This window comes from Crinia signifera, chromosome 6 (assembly GCF_055691185.1).
Source record: "Crinia signifera chromosome 6, ASM5569118v1, whole genome shotgun sequence".
Taxonomy (NCBI): Eukaryota; Metazoa; Chordata; class Amphibia; order Anura; family Myobatrachidae; genus Crinia; species Crinia signifera.
The window spans coordinates 149,137,155-149,160,732 of NC_139222.1; the positions used below are offsets into that span (position 1 = coordinate 149,137,155).

A 23,578-nucleotide genomic window follows, 5' to 3' on the forward strand; every position below is an offset into this window, starting at 1 on the left:
GAGAATGTTTTGTGCAATTCTACTCCAAATTATTTGAGGAGGATTTGATTGGTGTTTGACAAAACATTGTTTCCTTTGAATATGGATATGTAGAAGAGAATCAGAGAGCATTGTTGCCTTACTATTTTTTCACTGTCATTTCCAATATGTCACCCTTTGTTTTATAACTTGCATGTGGCCCACTTTACGATGCTAAGGGACAGATTCTCTAAGCTTCAAAAGTGATAAAATAGAGAGCGATAAACAACCAGGCAATCAGCTCCTGTCTGACATTTTTCAAACACAGTCTGTGACATGGCAGGTAGGAGCTGATTGGCTGGCTGTTTATCACTCTCCATTCTATAACTTTTGAAGCTTAGAGAATCTGGCCCTTAGTACTGTGCAAAGCATTCTAGCCATCAGTCTAATGCTTTCTACAGACAGCAGTTCAAACTCTGACTTCTGTAACTAAAAGGAGGTTAGACTACTAACAGATTGTTTTGATGAACCATTACTCCTACATATTAAGGGTGGACTTTTTTTGGTGTTCTAAAATAGTACACCGTTTTACTTTTTATGTTTGTTTCTGTATGCATATAAAAAAATCTTATTAAAGGTAATTAATTGGAGACCAAGCAATAATGGATTCAGCACATCCGCTTCGGTCTTCACCTGTCTGCTGATGTCTTGTCTTAGGTGTCAATATCTGATATCACTGTGTTGCTCCCACAGGCAAAGATGATGCGCGCATGCAGCTAGATAGTGTTCTGCAGGATGTGAATGACAAGTACATACTACTTGAAGAAACCGAGAAAAGGGCTGTTTATCGAGCACTGGTAGAGGAACGAGGGCGCTTTTGTATGTTTGTGTCTTTCCTAAAGCCTGTTTTGGTAAGTGCTTAGCTAATCTAGATTCTTCTCATGTGACACAATCACACAATCACACACCTGAGGAATAATAAATGAAATGTTATAGATTGAAAGACAGACAATGAATTAAATAAAGTACCTTTATAGATGGGAAATGTTACTATGGGAATCTCAAGAATTTGCTTTTTGACCAGTCCTTGATAACTTAGATCAGTGGTTCCCAACCCTGGTCCTCAAGTACACCCAGCAGTGCAGGTTTTCCAGGTCACCCAGCAGGTGCACTCATTATTCAGCCACATGGAAAACGTGCACTGTTGGGGGTACTTGAGGACCAGGGTTTGGAACCACTGTCTTAGATGGTGGAATTACTAATTGTATTGATGGATAAGCCTTTATGTACATGACACAACAATATCTCATGGCTATACACACAGGGCAGGGGTAAGAAAAGCACTTGCCCAGGTAGGTTGGAAGTATAGTTTAGTGTGTATCTTGTGTATCAAAAACCCAAAGGTAGAATATAGGTGTAATGGTACAGAAATAGAAATTGTGAAGAAAGGGGATCTAGGTGTTGCCACTGTAGACAGTGGGGGTATTCTATTAGCTGTGGTAAATTACCGCTTCTAATGGATCCCCCAAGGGCTAGCCAATGAGCCAAGACCGCCGGCATTAATCAGGGTTTGGCATGAGAAGCAGTATCATCGATAATCGGCATTCAAATACCTATTTTTCAACAAGAGCACATGGTATGGAACCTATTCTGGATCGCACGTGTTAATGCCCAAAAATCTGTAATTTGAGGCATGATAAAAATGGCCGATAATTGGATATCCCCATATTACTATTGGGCTAAAATGTGCTGTTTCACTGTGTGGTAAATAACTGGATACTGCTCAATGTAGCAAACCAGAAGGATGGGGAGAAGAATTATAGCATACAATTATGTAGTAATGTAGGACATTATTTTACCCTATTCTAGAATTCCATTCAGGAAGCCATATATCCAGGAGGACATTTAGAAATAAGGTGCAGATTTCACAATAAGTGATAATCTTATCACTCAAGACAAATAAAAAATGCTGCTCCAGCCAATCACCACCTGTCATTTTTCACACATGATAGAAGCTGATTGGTTGGGGCATGATTTATCATTCAAAGTAAGCGATAACATGACTTTCACTTGTTGTTAAGTCTGCCCTTAAATTACAGATTGAGGGGCAGATTTATTAAGCTTGGAGAAGAGATAAACTGGAGATAAAGCAGAGAAAATGTAAAAGGAGATAAAGCACCAGCCAATCAGCTGTGTTTGAAAAAGACAGTTGGGAGTTGATTGGCTGGTGTTTTATTTCCTTTTACCTTTTCTCCGCTTTATCTCCAGTTTATCTCTTCTCCAAGTTTAATAAATCTGCCCCTGGGTGAGCTGAGACAATTAAAATGGTGCATGTGCACCACAAAACTGATCAGGTAAGACTGATAAATCCATTAGTATAGCTTGGTGCATACAGTAAATGTTAGATGGGAGATATAATAGAAGATTTTAAATATATGAAAAGTTTTTAAAAGAAAAACCAAAAAAAGGCACCTAACGTTGAATAGAAGAAATGGTACAGAAGAAACAGTCTAGTAGTGATCAGATGGAGAGAGATATTACTCCACATGACCGCTTAGCTGATGCATACTTTATATGTTTCAGTGTTTTTCATAATGTTCTCTTAGTGTCTAATGTTGTATTTGTTAATCCCACAGTGCTTTTAACATAACAGTTGCTTTGACAGCTGAAAATTTGACCATTCGGTGTTAATTCCTCATTTGTTATAGCACTAAAAGTCTCAGCATTCCCTGCCTACCTTTTACTGCTGTTCATTGGCATTTAAACTGGCCACACATTAGAACGACCTGCATACGGTGCAGGTCGTATGATCGATTGATTTGTATGTGCTATAAAACACATACAATCTGTTTACGACCGCAAACCATCCCGACTGATTATATGTGCTGCACATATGATCAGTGGAGTGACCCCTCGACCCGCATCGCACAGAAAAACCACACAAGTTGCACACAATCGATTGCGCAAACTGTCAAAATCTTGCATTCAGGCCTAGAATCGTTCTGATGTATGGCCAGCTTTATTTTTACAACAATGCTTAATTGCTACACTTTTTTGGCCCATGGTTTGGGATTAATCATAATAAGTGCCTTTTAGATGTTGACTGTTGCAGTGATTAGTTTCTATCTATGTATTATTAGGATGAGGAGATAGGCATGCTTGGAGAAATAACACATTTACAGACTATCCTAGAAGACCTGACAAATCTGACGACTGAACCAAATAAACTGCCCCCCTTGAGTGAACAGGTGAGGTGAAACTTTTTTTTTTTTTTCTCTTCAATCTTGATGGAATTTGTAAATAGTAAATACTTCTTGTATGATGTTTCTTGCAGTAATATATTTCTATGTAAAACTTTCTGTGATTTAGACCATTGCTGTTGTATTGTTATCTGAGCATAGTCTCATCTGCGCAACCGATGTGGACACTGCTGATGGTGCTATTGCAGCTATCAGGGTTAAGTGTATATATCAAACAAACTCAATGTTTGTCAAACTCCGTCATCATGCTGGCATGATAATGTTGACACGGTTGTAATGTCAACATTGAACAAGTTGACCTGTTAATGATTCAGCATGTTGACACCGTTGGCATGTCGAGATTGGTAAATATGTCCCCATGCTGTTGTGGTTCTCATTCTGACCCTAACTTGCCTGGAAATGTCAACATTATAGCATTGGTGATATGGGGATCATTGACATTGTGACTGCAAACCAGATAAGGGCATTTTCTGAGACTAACCGTTTGGTACCTTGTCAGCAAAAGCACATAGAAGACAGTATAAAACTGACACATAAAAATATTTCCTTTTACTGCCCGAAGACTTAAGACTATAAAGAAAGTTATTGAAGGATATTAACTGACCTAAAATAAAAAAAGTTCAGGGCACAGGGCCTATTGGGTTGGTGCAGCCTGGCTGCTTTGGGGGATAATATTAAAACACTTAATATAGCACTTTTATAGAACTTCATTTTTTAAATTATTTTTTTACCAATGTAACACTTTTTAACACACTTTTTATTACCTCTTACCTGTGTAAAGCCAGCCCCACACGAGTGACAGGGATGTGTATACACAGTGAGCAAGATGATGGTAGGACCAGACAGCATATCGAGTAGGGTGTACCACTCGATACACATAGCTGTTGCTTCTTCATAATGTTATACTTTCTAACATTTAAGCCGGTCACTAATGTGATTCCTTGTGCATAAAAAGAAAGATAAGTGCCAGCGCTGGCTGTCCCAATAATTAGACAACACAGTTCTCTATAAACACTTATACACAATTTTCTTAAAAGTAAAAATTAGAATAAAATAAATGTAGATATAAATGGGTGAATCATTTGACATTTAAAAAGTAATTGTGCACTTCTTTAAAATGATATCCCAGGGATACTTTTTGCGTTATGAATAATTTGATCAATAAACAAGGCTGACATGTAAAGTGAGTATATTACCATCCAATTTCTTCTGGTGAGAATAGTGTCCAGAAATTAGTGACTCGGGAGTCCTGGGTTGCCCTATATTTTCAAAGGCTCAAGCTTCCCATTTGACAATCTTCCCCTTTCCTGGAATAATTAGGGATATTGCAGAAACACAAAAAAAAATTGTATCCAGATATTTGTAGGGGACGTCAGAGGGATGATGGACAGGTCACAAGAGATGTGTGGATGGATGAAGTCATCTGAATTCGATGTGCTCAACGCGTTTCCCTGGAATATACACCTTCGGCTTCCTCAGGAGCAAGTGTGATTCCTTGTGCAGTTGGCGTGTGCTGACCTGGGGGTTTTTGTGCCCTGGACTTGAACATAGGGTGATATAGTCCCTTGTTTATGACCCTAGAGCTTCCATCTAAAGTGACAGGAGATTGCAGAGCAATAGTCCATTGATTCTATTTATTACACTGATCACTGTCATTAGGGTTGGGTGTAGCCACATAAGGCAGTTAAACCCAAGTAAACTAATGATCTCGGGACAAAAAAAATCCTGTTTTAGCACTGAAACTGGTCACTACTCACTTATTTCACCTCGCCACCCCTGGGAGGTGTGAGCTGAAATGTCGGTGCTGAATGCTGATCGCACTCGATGGAGCAACAATTGAATAGCTCTGTTGTCTCATCTGCTGCCAGATAAGAAGCTGCTTTTTCTTCTTTTTTTTTATTACTTTTTTTAGCAACTTCAACCCTATTAGTTCTTTAGGTCTTTGTCAGTATATTCTCATGCCTATCTCAAGCATGTGCAAATTGCTCTACTGTCTTAAGGCCCCCATACACTAGCCGATTTTGGTCAGATTTCAGCCAGATCAGTCGGATCTGGCCGAAATCGGACCAAAATCGGCTAGTTTTGATGTCCCCTCAGATCCGATGCGCGGTCCCGTGCGCATCGGATCTGCGTCGGGTGGTCGGACCTGCTGCACGTCCGACCACCCGACTTGGGACCTAGTGGGGCGGCGCTGCTGCGGTAGAGGGAGCAGGGGGGGCTGGGGACGCTGCGGGGGACACAAGCGGCATAGAGCCGGGCAGGGGGAGCCGGCGGGAGCTGTCAGTGTTGAATAAAAAAAAAAAGCCCATACAATGCATGGGCGGCCTGTGATTGGCTGAGCGCTCTCTCAGCCAGTCAGCAATTGGCTGAGAGAGCGCTCAGCCAATCACAGGCCGCCCATGCATTGTATGGGCTTTTTTTTTTTATTCAACACTGACAGCTCCCCCTGCCCGGCTCTATGCCGCTTGTGTCCCCCGCAGCGTCCCAAGCAGCGGGGCACACAAACGCTGTCTCCAGCAGCGGGGGACACAGACGCTGTCCCCCGCAGCGTCCTCAGCAGCGGGGCACACAAACGCTGTCCCCAGCAGCGGGGGACACAGACGCTGTCCCCCGCAGCGTCCTCAGCAGCGGGGCACACAAACGCTGTCCCCAGCAGCGGGGGACACAGACGCTGTCCCCCGCAGCGTCCTCAGCAGCGGGGCACACAAACGCTGTCCCCAGCAGCGGGGGACACAGACGCTGTCCCCCGCAGCGTCCCCAGCCCCCCTGCTCCCACCTCTGTAGCCCCCCCCCCCCTGCTCCCCGGGTTTTTAACATGTGATAAATCGAGACGATTTATCACATGTAAAAAATGGCACATCAAGTGCCAATCTAATCAAGCTCCCCCGGGGAGCAGCCGGGGAAGCTCAGGGGGAAGTCGGGGGCGACTTGTCCTAAGGACAAGTCGCCCTAGTGTATGGGGGCCTTTAGACTCAGCCACCTCTGGTGGGAGGCTTTCCTACTTTTCCTCAAATTTCCTCTGAACCTTTTTTCCTTCCAGTTTCAATGCATGTCCTCAGATTCTAATACTTTTCTTTCTTTCCTAATGTCTCCCTTTTGTACCTTGTAAAAACCCCTGATATATTTGAAAGTTTCAATCATAACCGCCCTTTCTCTTCTCCAAACTTTACACATTAAGATCTTTTAGTCTTTCCTATTCAAGTTTTTTATGTAGGCCATACACCATTTTAGTTGATTTTCTTGTTAGGTCTCTAATGTTTTTATATCCTTCTGGACATATTGCCACAATATTCTAGATGAGGCCGTACCAATGACCTATACAGTGGCATTATTAATTTTTTTCTGCTGAGTATTCCTAGGCAACAAAGCATCTGACATGACTTGTTATATTGCTTGCCTGGCTTTAAATCAAAGGTGATTCCTAAATTCCTTTCCTCGTATGTAGTTTACATTTATTGCCATTGATACTATATATAGACTGGGTTTTTGAGACCCAAGTGCGTGATTTTTTTTTTTTCCTCTAGTCTTCCGAGATCCTCAACCATTTGTTTTACCCCTCCTACTTTGTCTAATGGTGTGTACACCCGGTGAGATTCCCTTGCTATTCGACTTAAGATTTGATTGCTATGCAATCTTTGCTATCTCTGTACTATTTATATACAGTTCATGCTATCTACATTTGATTTGCACTATATCGTAATTCCTGCCCTGTCTATCTGGGTTTCAATTTGTGTGTCCCGGGGGTGTGCATCGGGATCGCAAGGTAAAAAAACCTGTGCGATCTGCATGCGATTTTGACTATATAGACAAAATCTAATGTCAGATCTCACCGTGTGTACACAGCATAACACGTTGCATGCTTTTGTTTCACCTGCAAAAATGCAACCTTTACCGTTTTAATATTATTTTCAGAGTTACTAACAAAGATATAAAAGCTCTTCCCCAGATCCCTTTGGAACTCCACTGGTATCCTCTCCTTCCTGTGAATATACTCTGTTTGCTCCAACTCTGTTTCCTATCCTGCAAATAAGATCTTATCCATTCGATAATCCTAGAATTCAATATCAAGCTTTCCAGTTTGTTTAGCAGTTAGCAATGCGGCACCACGTCTAAATCGCTACAAAGTCTAGATAACCTACATCGCTACATCTTCTTGAACTATTACTTTAGTGACCCAGTCAATAAGATTTGTTTGCCATGATCTCCCCTCAGTAAATCCATGCTTTTTGTGATCCTGTAAATTGAGTGATTTGATAGATTCCAAAACTCTTCCCTTTTGTAGTGTTACCCTTATTTCCCCTACTAATGATGTATGGCTCACTAGTCAGTAGTCACTTGCCTCTTCCTTGCTTCCACTTTTGCGCAGTGTGATTACATTGTTTCTTTTCCATTATTCTGGCTTTACTCCTGCAAATAGAATTTGGTTTGAGTAATTCTGTTACTGGGGCTACCAGGGATGTATCCCATGTGGTCTCATAGATTACACTTTCAGTTTTTTAGATGTATAAATATGTTTTATTGGCCTCATTTTTTATAAAGGTCCATGTAATTTAAATGTGACCCCCTTCCATTCTACTTCTGTAGTTAATACAGAGCAAAAATTAATTAGATCTGCTATTGCTTTGTCTCCATCGGTCAGACACGTAGAGGGGTATTCAATCTGTGCCGATATTTCTTGACAGGAAATATCTGCACTCACCTATTCAATGCTGTCATTGCCGACAGAATTGAAGGCTGTCAAATCCGACATTTTTTTAAGTTGGATCTGTTTTGTAGGAAATGGCTGTGGATTGTTAAATACTCGGCCGTTTTCCGACAATTCTTGTCTGTTTTTGCAGATTTCAGGACTTTCCGACAATGTCGGTACTTTGAATACCAACAGTTGAATTACTGTCGGAAGCCATTGAAAACGGGCAAGATTGCGACTGTCGGGATGTTCCAACAGTCGGAATCCATGATGGAATACCTCCCTTAATCTCTATTAAGCCTCTTTATTCCTCCATTTTTATTTTCGCCTTTCTCTTTATATTTTCTTGGTACTTGTGTATTTTGGCGGCGCCCATCGCATCGCATACCATAACACATACGATGGTATGCGATGCGACGCGATATCGTACGATAGTGCACGATGGCATACAATTTTGAAATTGTATGCCATTGTACATGGCATACGATGCCATACGATGCGATGCGATTAAACATTGTATAAGCACCCTAATGGGTGCTTATACAATGTTAAGCACCCAAATGGGTGCTTACAATGTTAAAGGCACCCCCACGCCACCCCCCACTATAAACGTGAACCCGAAGCGTGGCGAGCGCAGCGAGCCCGCGAGGGGCGGCGGTACGCGTCCTACGACCTTTTCATACCCCCACTATCCACGTCGGCGTGGAGTTGAGAATAGAATAGTGTGGCGAGCGCAGCGAGCCACCGAGCCCGAAGCGTGGCGAGGGGACGCGGATACCTTCACAGGTAAACGCGTCCCCTCGCGGGCTTCACAGGTGTCCGCGTCGCCACGGACATCTGTGAAGCCCGCGAGGGGACGCGTATAACTGTGAAGGTATCCGCGTCCCCTCGCGGGGCTCGCTGCGCTCGCCACGCTTCGGGCTCGGTGGCTCGCTGCGCTCGCCACACTATTCTATTCTCAACTCCACGCCGACGTGGATAGTGGGGGTATGAAAAGGTCGTAGGACGCGTACCGCCGCCCCTCGCGGGCTCGCTGCGCTCGCCGCGCTTCGGGTTCACGTTTATAGTGGGGGGTGGCGTGGGGCTGCATTTAACATTGTAAGCACCCATTTGGGTGCTCAAAAGCACCCTTTAGGGTGCTTATACGATTTTTGGTCGTATAGGGGGTCAAAATCGCGTCGCATCGGGTGCATGGCATGCGATGCGATGCGATCTGTTCGTCGTACGACGGACATCGGGGGCGCCGCCAAAATACACAAGTACCATTTTCTTAAAAAAATGTTGCCCCCTTTACTCACTGACTGGGCAATTTTGTCTTCAGTTTTTGCATATCTAATTAATTTCTTAGCCTCCTTCCTTCCTTCTGGCAAGATACACCTCTTTGTCTTTATTATTGTTAGTCTGCTTGTATTTCCTTTAAGGCAATTTTTTTTGCTTTTTAAATAGTTGGTAGTTCTTTTGTAAAATACACAGGCTTTCCTTTACTTGATCTTTTCCTGACCCTTTTGCCTTTAGTTGTGCATTACTTTCCCCACCTCTCCTTCACTTTTTCAAAGTACAGGTTCAGTGTCCCTTTTTGCTGTCTGTTATCTGCCGGAAGATGATGTATGTGCCACTGCCTGTCTATTTGTTCAGTGGTTTTCGGTACCAATGAAGCATTGCGCCAGTGACGTCACCCGCACAATGCATCATTGGGACCAGGGATGTCTCTGTGCATCCGTGGTGTCTGGCTTCAGGAGAGGTCCCAGCTTCAACCAGGTGAGTATGAAAATGTCAAAATAATACAAAATATGGTATTATCTGTTATCCATTATTCTAGTCCCGAGCATTTCGGGTAAGGGATACTCAACTTGTACCTCCAAACTGCCAATGAATAGCTTCCACCCAATCTCTGCAAAGAAAAGTGGACCAGTGGAGAAGTTGCCAATTGCAACCAATCAGCTTTTCTTTTCTGACCTGAAATAAGCAGTTTGATTACTATGGGCAGCTTCTCCACTCTCTTCACTGCTTGATACATTAGTCCCTGAAAATATTACTGAGACAATTGCTGATGAGGCTGTATTTCTGTGTAGGCAACATCATTAAGTAGCAAAATCATTTCATTAAAAGTGCTTTTATTTGTGTTGTCCACTAACAGAACAGTACCTTATCTGCACCCTGATCTATCGGAAGAATCGTGAGAAGTGACTCTGTGCTTTTTCCTTTTTCTCCACAGGTGATACACGATCTGAAGAACTCAGATTACAATTTCATTTACCAAACCCCACCCGCTTCACCAAGTGGAACCTTATCACGAAAGGCCAGCACCAACAGGTATTATGCTGAGAATCCCCAGCATTCAGTCTGTGTGAAAGTGTATAGCCACGGGGATATTACTTTCCTGTTACGTTGTTGCATGAATCTGTCACTCACACCCAGACTTGTTCTTATGTTTGCTGAAATGGTTAATTATATTTACTATCCCACATAATACATTGGTTAAGTCCTTAACGCATTGCGTTAACTACTAAACTGGTGATAAAAAAAAATTCCAAAAACTGCTCCGACATTATTTTATTATTATTTTCTTTTATAAAAGTATTTTACATCAAAATTAAAACATTGTTTTGTAAAACTTCGAAACATCACTATTGGGACTTTAATTTCCACAGCTGCAGGGAGGAGCAGGTGAAATAATTAAAGTAAGTCCCAAGGTAAAAACCAAAACTGGTGCGATCTCTTGTTATCAGAACGAGGACCACTAAATCCTTTTGAACATACAAATAACAATGCAGACAGGGATGGCGCTCAGTTCTGTTTCATGTACAAAGTTTCTTCTGAGAGATCATTCATAGTTCATGTTTTCGAAAGTGTTTGTTCGCCTTTATCAGACCCTAGATATCCAGTATTATCAGTAGTCTTCTCTAAAGTGTTCTCATGTAAAATGAACGACAAACAACAGTGTAGTACGATATCCAGGGTCTGATACAGGTGGATCAAGCACTTCTGAATACATGAACTTTGTGTGATCTTATATTTCCTGAGAGGCTGCTACACTCTGCAGCTGGGGAACAACACACTTTTGTAGCTTATCAATATTTCACAGAGGAGACGATGGGGGGGTCCGGCTTCGAACAGTCAATTTTTGTGAGTTCTCTTACAACTGCAATGGAGCTAACCAGGAGGCTAGGCACGGTGCATTAGTACCAGGCTGATGGGCTGTGGAACTAGAGCAATTGCTTAAGGGATCACGTTTTCTGCATTATTGCTCCATGCTTTGCTTGGATAAGTGGAGAAGCTGAAACAAGCTTACAGTGCCACAGTAGTACAACTCCTCTAAAATCTCATATTGTAAAGAATGGTTCATATTAGTTTAATTGTATGGCCCTGAGATGCATCTAATATGATTTTTTTTTTTATTAAAGACAGTAACTTCTGGACAATTTAGTTTATTTTCAGTTGAGTAATGATTAAAATGATGTGTTTAGTGAGGCTGCAGCATATAATGTTGTGTGTGAGGTGTAAATATATATTTTTCATGTTATTTGTACATCTCGGCTTTACTTAACAGTTGAGTAGTGCCAGCTAAATCTGCAGGGCTTTGTCACTGAGATTTAGGCTAAACGGGTGTATTTCACTTCCTGCCTTTCTATGAGGATCTGGGAGCTGCACACACTGCCTTTGTTATCCAACCGCTCTACAACAAAGCACAGCCCTTTCAAACCCTGCCCTTCTCCCAGCTTCTGGATTTTGTCGCTTTGTTTTTGTTGTGAGGTTTTATGTTTTTGTATCCAGAGATTTTTTTTTTGTTTTGTTTTTAATTGGGACCAAGCCCATAGATCCAGGCACATGGTCGTGCTCTCTGACTTGCTGCCAATTAGCCGGAAGCCTCTTTGAGAGGAAGAGATTTAACAGATGTTGGAAAGTAACAGAGCAAATGGAAAACCTTTTTTTTTTTTTTTTTTTTTTCTTGCAGCTGTTAAAAATAGCATCTGACCCTTTTGTCATAGGCTGGAATCTCATAGCTGAGGAGAGGGGTCAAGATGCTCTCACTTCCTAGCAAGTACAGAATAATCTCAATTTCTGAGCCCAAATATATACAGCTTACGGGAGGGTGCTTATAATTAGTGTTCATTCTAGCACCCGCTATCTTTGAGAACCCATGCAGTTCCTGTTCCCTGCCTGGGTTGTCGTGTGTGCTGTGGTGTTTCTAGCACAGGTCTGGTTTGCATACCAGTGCTAATATACAGACCACACTGTGCTAGTAGCACTACAGCAGACAGCGACACCCCAGGCAGGGAAGAGAAAACTGCATGGGTTGCCAAAGATAGCGGGTGTTAGAATGAACACAAATAATAGCTGATAGCTAGCCGCAGCCACCACCAAACTGTTTGTTTCTGGCGTTAAAAATCTTTTTAATGTTTAAATCACAAATTTTGTTCAGTTTTAGAAATGGAAGCTTCAAATGCTGAAAGGTTTATAACCTGGAAAGGTGTAAGGGGATGATGAACCAGTTCTCTCAATGTAACACGACCTTTCATATGCCAGTGGGTCTTAGTCAGGTACTGACGGACCGGGTAACACATTTTCCCAAAGTACTGTACTGACGTTTGGAACTTTGTGCATCCGTCAGATGTGTACTGCACATGTACAGTACAGGCCTGCAATGGAAGACTCGTTGCTGATTGATAGTCTGATGCTGTTTGAGGGCACGTAGGCATGTCACTACTGTTGAAGGGGAGGGACGAGTTCAGGATCTCCATCAGAGGAGAGATGTTTCCTGACCTCTTGGTAGCTCTTGCTGACAATTTGTGCAACCCCTTTGAAATGAGGGGATGTGGGGATTGAACTAGGCAGGAAAGAAAGATCTGCTACACTTTGCTTTGCAAACATTATTTAATGTGTCACCTAAGACTGTTGGTAGGCAGATATTTATATAAAGGTCCTATAGAGGCCTGACACTATTGCCTTATCATACCTAACAACATGACCCATTCTAGGAGAGACTAAATGCTCTGTTCTTCGATTTCCCTCTTAATTTATGATTGCCATCACCTGTGGTGAAACTCTTTTCTTATCAATACGCTAATTCACTACAGGCGATGCCATTCAAAGGTTAATAGGGAAGTAGAGGAACAGAGCATTTTATCCCTCCTGGAATGGGTCATTTTGGAATGCATTCCTTATGCAAATAAACATTTATATTACCCATCATCCTTCGCATTAAAACCACTGACTGTTAACGTGAACAACATTTTAATATCTCGTTACTTTGGCACCTGTTGAGGGGTGGGCATATATTATGCCGCAACAGCCTGTTCTTTAAGTTGATGTGTTGAAGCAAGAAAACAGATGGCTAGAGGATTGGGTTAGACCAGTGGTAGCCAACGCTAGCCCTCGAGAGCTACCAACAGTTCACATTTTCCAGACAACCTAGCTGCACTCATTAATCACTGACACATTTTAAAAGATACACAGATGGAGCTAATTAGCTCACTTGTGATTCTGTGAGGAGACCTGCAAAACATGCACTGTTGGTAGTTCTCGAGGACTAGGGTGCTACCCCAGGGTTAGACCATCTCCATAATGGCAGGCCTTGTGGAGATGTTCCTGGTATGCAGTTTTAGTAGGTACCAAAGAGGTACAAATACTGCTGTTGAATCAGTGGCAGAATCATGAACGCCCAAGGCTCATTTATGCATGTGGGGAGTGAAGGCTGGTCCATCTGGCCGATCACACAGAAGACCTACTGTAGCACAAACTGCTGAAAAAGTTAATGCTGGCTATGATAGTAAGGTGTCCTAACACAGAGTGCATCGTGTCTGTATGCACATCCACATGAGCATAACAACTGGACCTTGGTGGCATAGTCTGATTAAACACACTTAAATCAACATGGGAAGTATTGAAATTCTATTACAGGGACTACAGTGTCTGCAGTTCTACCATTATGACCATCATCTTCAGTACTGTGCACGAAGTGCTGCCTACTGTATGTAGTTCGTTATACATATGTGTAAGTAATGCATTGTCATCAATGTAGAGAATGTCTGTAGGATTGAAAAAATATATGTGGAAAGCCGTAGGTATAGACACACACAAATATTTATACATGCAAGAGTGATTCCACAATTAGTAGTCTTCTCCTTTTTTAACCCCTTTAACTATTCTCCTCAATCTGTGAAACAGAGCCAGGATTCACAAATCTTTTAACTGCAGCCGTGTTCTAACAAGGTGGAGTTTGTTCCCTTAGGATGATTCAGTCATTTGACTATAGTGTCCTGTTTCAATATGGCCATTTAAGGATCCACCAGCACTGCAGTGTTTGGCAGAGCAGTTTTTCTACTTCTTGCGGTTAGGATTATGTAGGAAACCTACAGGGTGTTTATAAAGGATGAATATTTTCATACTGCCTTAGGGCCTCTGATCTGCACAGCAAGTAAAGGCAAATGGGGAACTGGTTCAGTTAGCAAAAGCTGTTTGACTGAAGTGTTGGGTATATGAATCTTCAGGAAACTTGTTCCACACATATCTCTCTTTTTTTCTAGTTGTATACACTGTTTTTGGGTGTTGTGTATAGTGATCTATTGACACATCTGTTATGGTCTGTAACAACCATGTGGCTCCGATTCTATTCACATTTTGTGTTGTGTGATATGGTGGATTTTCACAGGTAATGATTTGGCACATTAGAAGTGACAATACCATACAGTTTATTTCCTTACATATTTAAATTGATATAATTTGAAATTTATTGACTTTTGTAACTTGCGGTAGTTTTATGTAGGGAGGTATTTATCAAAGCAGGGAAAGGAATAAAGCACTGACCCATCAGCTCTGAATTGTCCCGTTTCAGACACAGCCTATAAAAGTTAGAAGCTGGTGTGGTTTATGTCTCTCCACTCTAGCTCTCTCCCTGCTTTGATAAATAACGCCATAATCTGTGGTAATGTTGCTAACTTATGGTACAGAAGATAAGAATATAATAAAGTTGGTTAGTGCCTCTGTGCAAATGCTCATAGGGGGACTGCGCATGTTGTGTGTGCATTAGAAATTACAGCGGCATAAGGAAATCACTGATTGAACATAAAAGTACAGTACAAATATAATGGTGTTAAAACATTTTTGTTTGCAGGCATTAATAAGCAATGTGTGGTAGAACTATCCTTTGGAGAATTTATTTATTGCAGAATTAGGGTACTGTATAACCTGGGGATCTGTATGGGTAAGCTGGAGTGTGCTCATCCCTCTCCCTAGTCTAATCACTACTACAGTAAAATTTGGAAGGCGGCCAACACTATCTTTATTGGGGGAGGGGGGGGGATATTCTTTGTTTTAACTTTTTGCTCTCCAACTATTATTTGAAGAGAAGCTAGGAAATGTCAAGGTGTTTTCATCCATATACGGCCTCAAACACGTGCATTAAGACGTTCAGCCTTCTGGTATACACACGGTAACCATGAAAGCTTAAAAATAACACGTGAATGGATCTCTTCACACACATTTACTGTTAAGCCTTCAATTTCAACATTTCCTGCTGACTACATGTTAACGCTCAACAGAATATTATACAGACCTATGGCTGCATAGTACAAAGTACGCTAGGGTGACTTGAGGCTTGCAGCAGTCGTTGAACTCCAAAAATAAATAAATTTTGCATATATGTCTGTGTGTGTCTATATATATATATATATGTGTGTGTGTGTGTGTGTGTGTGTGTGTGTGCGTATATGTATGTATAAGCCTACTTTTTCAGACCATTTTGTATGCTGAAAAGCCCCCCCTCGGCTCCCACTTGTCAATGAGTTTTCCCAGTTTTTTGTTGTAAAATTAGGTGCCTCGGCTTATATTCGGGTCGGCTTATACTTGAGTATATACGGTGTGTGTGTGTGTGTGTATATATATATATATATATATATATATATATATATATATATGATGAGTGGCACCACTTGTGCTTCGATAATATTAATATGAACAATAATATTCCCTTAGTTATATAGGGTGTCAGCCAATCTTTAAGTTAAAGTAATGCTATGTTACTTAAAAAACATAAAGCGATGAATAAAGATATTGGTGACTAATTATTGTAATTTAATAGCTACGGCTATGTATCTAAAAAAATATATATATTTTTAAATATATATAAAATATAGAAATTTATTAGATGACACGTTGGTATAACAAGAACATAAAGTTAGGAGGACATAAGGTAAAAAATGGACATATAATAAAAACGGACTTATAGTAAATAGACAAGATTATTTGCAATATAAGAATCAATAAAAGTGCTTATCTTGCATAATGGTAGGAGGTTAGATCATCCAACGCGTTTCGTTAATGTGACTTCTTTGCGTTTTATCAATGTGACTTCACCCCTTGAAACGCGTTGGGATCTAACCTCCGACCATTATCCAACATAAGCAATTTTATCCTTGCCCTGACGAAAAATGTGAAATACATTTAAAACGTTGGCGTCTTGATGCTGTTCTCTTGCCTGATTTTTTGATGAGTGCCGCTACCTGGAATATATATTATAATATATATATATATATATATATATATATAATGTGTGTATATGTCTGTGTATAGGTCAGACACCGTTGCTCTCTGTTGACAACAGCTCCGGTGCCTCCCGCAATGTAAACAATAGAGGGGGTTGTAAGCAGCGGCAATCAGGAGACTTAGGCTTCAAGTATCCAAAAAACTATTGACAAATTGGTGTCATCTCAGTGTACCGAGGTTTCGGGGCCGAACATGCCCTGTTTTCAAGGTGAGAGAACTGTATGTAAAGCAAGTCTTACCTTATATCCCATGGAGAATCCGTCCTTCGACACCCGTCCCTTCGCTCCGACTCTGTGCAGGAGTCGAAGGGACGGGTGTTGAAGGAGGGATTCTCCATGGGATATAAGGTAAGACTTGCTTTACACACACTTCTCTCACCTTGAAAACAGGGCATGCTAGGACCCAAAATGTGGATACACTGAGATGACACCAATTGGTCAATAAATCGTTTTTTGGATACTTGAAGCCTAAGTCTCCTGAGTGCCGCTGCCTACTACCATATATGTATGTGTGTGTGTTTGTAGCCATGGCCAAAGTTTTGAGGATTACATAAGTATTTTTACTTCTGTCTCAGTTTGTACGTTGGTAATTTACATATACTGCAGAATCCCTCTTTGCCATGACACTGATTTGAACAAAATGGCATCACAGGCAAAGATATTACTTCTTGGATCATCAAGAACCTCAAGTAAAGAGATTCAGTTAGTGTGAGGAAAGCTTCAGGGCACCCAATAATTTCCATCAAATGCCAGAACCCCCTCCTAAAGTTGATTCAGGATTGGGACACCGCCAGTGCAGAGCTCTAACCCCCTCTCCCTATCTGTAACTCTCTGCCTCGGCCACCATCTCTACTGTGCTGGTGCCCCCTCTCCAAGGCTGGTGGCTGCTGATGAGAAGAAACACAGAGAATAATCTTTGACAAAAGGCAGCTTAGCAGTGACTATTTTAGTGAAGCAAGTAAAAGAACAAACCGCCATCTTTAGCGTGAGGAAGTTGAATGCATCATTGGCTGGTGTGAGAAACATACTGAGTTTCCCCTAGTAAATGTGTTGTCTCTGAGGAGCTGAGGTAACAATTAGCGCCACAGTTCTCAGTACACGATATAGCTAAGCTGTTAGGAAGCAAAGGAGTTGTTCACGTACTGCTAGGGGTCGGGCATCTGTTGGAAGAGAGAGGAAATGTTGGTATAGATGGCAGCTGAGTAGGAGAGATCTGTAATTAAAGTGCGAGAGAAGAGTACTGTGAGAACAAGAGGGAAGAGAGCCCTGCACCAAGGAGCTTACAATCTAGGTGGAGGTAACTACCAAAAGTGGTGCAAGGAAAGACAACTGATGAACTGGAGATAGGGTCACAGGTGCCCTTCACTTTGATAGATATGGGGGAATGCGAAGGCTATCCAGTCAATTCCGATACAAAAGAAGCTGCTGTAGCACAAATTGATGAAACGTTGAAGCGTTGCAATCAATGTATTTCATCTTTACCTTTGTTTTAGGATTCATTGTTCAACCCAAACATACTCCAACAGTAATGGTCCATACATGTTGGGTGATTTTGCCCAGCATGTATGGACAACAATTAATTCATATTATATAAATTAGAAGTTGAAGCATTTGCTGGACTGAATCAAGTTGGCACAGTGCCTTTTTTTTTCTTCCTCCTGTATAACCGCTATTAAGGATTAAAGGCCCCCATTGCCCCCAGAACCTGATTTCCCCTGCAGCTTCCCGGGAGGGGTCACACACGATTAGGCACTTGATGTGCCAAGTTTTGCATAGCATGGGTCTTCAAACTGTGGCCCTCCAGATGTTGTGAAACTACAAATCCCAGCATGCCTTGCCACAGTTTTAACACTCCCTTATAGCAAAACTGTGGCAAGGCATGCTGAGATTTGTAGTTTTACAACATCTGGAGAGCCAGAGTTTGAAGACCCATGCACTAGAGTATGGGCACCTTAAGAGCATTAATGACTTTTTATATTCGATATGGTATAGAACATTTATTCCATATTGTAACACTTCTTCTAATAGTTGTAATCCAGGATATTTGGCTGTGCCTTATACTGTTGCGCTCATTGTGGTTGTGTTACAGTTCTCTAAGCCAATCTGGAACAGCATCCTATGTTTAGGAACACTGCATGTCCTGAAAGTCACGGTCTGACAGAAGCTGAGGAGCTTCAAGTTGCAAATATCTGCCCTGTAGCCTATTCATCAGTAAGAATAGAATGCGTGTGACATCTAGTGGATAAACCGTCACCAACCAGTTTACATGAGTGCATTGAAACATTCCTGGCATGATCAGTTTTTTGTGGCTTGTCAGCAGCTATTGTCACTGAACAGAATTACATCAGCACAGCCTTTTACAGATGGTCTGAATAAACTCTTCTTTAGTTCTAACATTTTGTAACTGTATACTGCCATCAATATCTTATCGCTTCCCAGAATCCCCCATCCTCTATACCAGAGAGGCTTAATCAATGAGGGTTACTATAGGTCAGCACAATGTGTATCTGATTTCTTCCATTCTCAGGTGATATTTGCTTGTACATTCCGATAGAAGGTTATATTTACTAGGTAAGACCTATTGTGATATGAGGAAGGGGCACAGCTGTCAGGATTTGCTGTAAATAATAAAAACATTTCTTGTTCGATGTTACTTGAAGTTTAGCTGTTCTCTAATAATGCAATTTCATAAATATACCAAAGAGGTGAATTTCTTGTGAATTATATAGATCCAGCACAAACCTATAAGCAACAGTAGCCTACGAAAAACGTACTTTGTCTCCTAAACACATAAACATGTCTTCTCTCCATTATTTCATTGTTTGTTTTACTGCATAACAAAAGTCACTTACCTTTCATCCTGTTCTTCATATTAGTAACATTAAATGTTTCAAAGGCTTTTTTTATGTGTTTGTTTTTTCCTTGCCCTTATGTGTCAGATTTGTACAGCTTTTCTTGTAGAACATATCTGCTTGTTGCCATGGCAACGTTTTGTTTGTTTATTTTTTTATAACTGGTACCTTTTGCAGATCGGAGTTCATATTTGTGTTTCCAGCTCTGTAGTAGTTTAATTCTTATGTGTCTGGGCTCCCTCTAGTGATGACTTAGGGTGATCTGGATTTCAAAGGAACATGACATATTTTAGGGTGGCCATACATGGTCCAATTATTGTATGCATTTTGGACTATTATTTATTTATTTATTTATTTATTAACAGTTTCTTATATAGCGCATACATATTCCGCAGCGCTTTACAGAGTATAGTTGAACACTCACATCAGTCATGCGATGCAATCTAGTTCAATAAGTATGTTAAGCACATACTTTTTGAGCTGTGCAATGCGACGTGCGCAGGAGCACGCATCTCATCACACCCAGCAATTGTTCCGTGTATGGGCACCTTTACACTAATTTATTTATATTTTGAGCATTAGTAGTACCAATTGTAGAAGATTTTCATTTTCTGGCTATTGTCCCAGTTTTTCTTTGTCATCTCAGTGGAATAATAAGCTATTTCAATTCATAATCCTTTCTTGATAAAAATACCTTTTAACTTAAAACTATTACAATTTTTTTTACAGTTGGCACAACATAAAGCATAATTAATACAATAAAAAAATAATGAAAGCACAACATAAGGAGGTGAGAGTTGTAAAGTGATCACACTTAACATGAACACACATGAAATAAACAGCAAAACACAAATTGCGCCCATTTGGGCATCTAAACTGCCTTTTAAGAAAGTAGATGCTTATATGGAAAAGCAAACAAATGAATGACCCTTAGTGTCCGATTCAATTTTTGTTGGGTGCCCGAACGTAATGGGCACCCAACGGAGCTATTTGTATGCAGATTCATAGACGACTCTGTATACTTAAGTGTTACATATTAAATTAATCAGAATAGTCTCCTGGTGCATCACAGCTGCATCACATTGTAAAAAAAACACCCGGCATTGGCAGAGTCTGCAGCGATGACGTCTGCTCAGGTACATTTAGAAAAATGTGCTATAGGACCGTTTAACAAACTAATGTATTCCGAGATTCTGTTCAGTGTAACATACCAATCTGTAATGTTTGTGACAATCATTTTAATTTATTTTCAATGCTTGTTGAATGATGTTCTCTATTTTTTTTCCCAACAGTAATTATCTACATGGATCCATAAGGCATGTTCCATCTATGGACTCTATCTCAAGCTCAGTGGAAGCCCTACATATTCGTCCTCCTTCTACCATAATGTTGGAGACCATGTTCCAGGTAGGAGATAAAAAATTATATGTTTTTGCAAAAATATTGGAGCGTTTTGTTTACAGACCACCTTACCAAGCGTTGTGTTGTAAGAAGACACTTTGTATTTTTATATTTTCATATTTCTCTTCAAATCTTGAAGAAAAAACACAGGTCATTTTCAGAATGTGATATTAAGGAATGAGCAGAGCAACATGCCATTGGCTATTAACTACATAGCACAGACATAAATAACTTATTGGACATTTTAGATATGTACCTTTTTTTATTTGTGAAAATTGCAATTTCCTGTGAGATAAATTAATAGCTGGTTTTGGGACAGCGTAAAATTCCGCACTAGGCTATGTCTAAAGTTTGGCCACTTTTCACTCGATTTCGATGGATCAGGCCGCGAAATTGGGTGAAAAGTGGCCAAATCGCATGTGTTTGACATTGGATCCGATGCGCAGTTCCATTCGCCTAGTTGCAGATCCGACCTGCTTGCACGTCTGAGTGCAGAGTGCCTTCTGTTACTACCATTTCTATCTCCCATTGGCGGAAGTAATGACATTCCGTGTATATAAATGCCGTGTATATAAATATTTATTTTTCTCACTGTAATGTTGCAATGAGTTAAGGCCCCCATACATTTGGCCGACTTGTCCTGAGCTCTCCCGGCAGCTCCCCGGGAGAGATTGATAAGATTTGGCACTTGATGTGCCATTTTTTACATGTGATAAATCTGCTCAATTTATCACATGTAAACCCGGGGAGCAGCCTGAAAGCAGGGGGGGGGGGGCTGCAGGAAAGGGTCCGTGGCAGGGGGCAGTTACCAGAGAGTCAGCAGCGGCGGGAGCATAGAAAAAAAATCCTATTCAAAAACTGGGCGGCCACTGATCCAGTCTTTTCAATAGGATTTTTTATTTTCTCCCGCTCGCCGCAGGGTCTAGTGTAACGGCGGGAGACACTGCTGGGCTGCTGGTGGGGTGTGCTGCTAGAAGGGCAGAGGCAGCGTGCAGGGGACAGTGACAGTAACGGAGAGCCGGGCAGGGGGAGGCGGGAGCTTTCGGCACTGAGAAAAAAAAAGAGCCCATACAATGAATGGGCAGCCTGTTATTGGCTGAACGCTCTCTCAGCCAATTGCTGACTGGCTAAGAGAGCACTCAGCCAATCACAGGCTGCCCATTCATTGTATGGGCTCTTTTTTTTTTTTTTCCAGCACTGACAGCTCCCAGCTCCCCCTGTCCTGCTCTCCATTACTGCCGCCTCTGTCACTGTCACCCGCAGCATACTAGCAGCATCCCCCGCCATCCGCCCCGCAGCGTCCCCGCCACCCTTCTCCCTCCACCTTCCCAGAGCACAGCTCCCTGCTCCGGCATCCCCTGCCCGGCTGCACATAAGATTTAGCAAATCTTATGTGCAGCCGGTCTGACCTCCTGACTCCGATGTGCACGGGACTGCGCATCGGGTCGGACCGGTTGTCTGGACATGCGATTTGGGCCGATTTCACGGCCTGATCCCTCTGAATTGGGTGAAATCGGGACCAAATCGCATAGTGTATGGGGGGGCCTTTAGACTTGTTCTCTACAGTTTTTCATCTATATGAATAGGGTATTTAACTACATAAGTCACACTTTCTACCCTCCTGAAAGTTACGGGAGGCTCCAGATTTTTTAGAAAGTCCTCTTACATCTTGCACGGTGGCCAAAATTGTGTAATAATCAACGATAATTGTGGGGCCCATGGAAAAAGGGACAGGGCTAAATGGTTCATGTCCTTTAGCTTTGTTCCTGCACCCTTGACTCACAGATGCTTCCCTGTTTGGGGGCAGGGTCCAATGACGACCGTTTGGCCCTGCCCCCTGAAGTTGCTTTCAGATGTCTTCACCCAGAGAAGAGGCTTAAAATGTAGATAAGTATATTGATAGTATTGTGAGTTTTCTATTCCTTCCTGACTAAGCAAGTGTATTTATAAAACATAGAGTAAATGTAATAGCCAGTCTTGCAGTTATCAGCGAGATTTCAACAAGTCTGGCTAATGTTTTTAAAGTGGCAGTCATTCAAATGGCAAACCTGCCTGTTTTTTGCCTTTATAATTGTGACAGTAAAACATCTGGTAGGCTCCCAGTGATTTGATCCGATGCCTACACGTTGCAGGCTTTTACATTTCTCCCTATAGCTTAGATGCACAAAAAGAGTTAGCTCAACATATATCTTTTAACCATTACTCTCTGTACAGGATCCCAAGATGAATAACAATCAGCAGATGTCTCCATCTAGTGGACCCAGTGGAAATAACGGCACTTTAAAATCAAAACAGACCAATGATGGCTTTAGGGTTCCACCACCACAAGTCATGGCTAAGGTAGTTTTCAATAACACTAACCATTAATCCAATAGCATACCTTGGTTACTGTTCAATTATTTTTTGCTAATTTGAAAACTATGTACAAAGACTACAGTTTATGGACCATATTATTTTACATTAAGTGAACAAAAAAAAAATGCAGGCTGTCCTATTTCCTATACTGGAGTATCTTTTCATTTGTGCCTATGCGGCAGACATTTAAGAGTTGGTTTTTCCTTTAAGTCAGGGGTTCCCAAACTTCTTGGAAACACGGCACCCTGGAGTATCAGAAATTTTTTCGTGGCACCCCAAGGCCAAAAGTTTCTTATTGAGTACAATATATCAGGGTTGCCGACCCTCCCGGAATTACCGGGAGGATCCCGAAAATCGGGTCCTCCTCCCGGCCCCCCGGAAAGGTGGGCAACCCTCCCGGATTCCGGGGGACCCCCACGCCACCCCCCGATTGTGGCGTCTTCCCCATACCTTTGAATTTAAAACCGTCAATCCGTGGGTCTCAGGGGAGGGGGCGGAGCTAAAATCGCGACATTTTAGCCC

At 41.6% G+C, this 23,578-nt stretch overlaps 1 protein-coding gene across 2 annotated transcripts in view; it reads left to right on the forward strand.

The window, feature by feature from the left end:
* LOC146008378 (protein MTSS 1-like) overlaps positions 1–23,578 on the forward strand; it is a 151,249-nt gene that overhangs the window by 120,082 nt on the left and 7,589 nt on the right. For both annotated transcript variants that reach the window (XM_083147586.1, XM_083147587.1), the window contains exons 7-11: positions 712–869; positions 3,099–3,206; positions 10,121–10,218; positions 20,593–20,707; positions 22,916–23,041. In XM_083147586.1, coding sequence (XP_083003712.1) covers positions 712–869; positions 3,099–3,206; positions 10,121–10,218; positions 20,593–20,707; positions 22,916–23,041 — 605 coding nt within the window. The remainder of the gene's footprint in view (positions 1–711; positions 870–3,098; positions 3,207–10,120; positions 10,219–20,592; positions 20,708–22,915; positions 23,042–23,578) is intronic.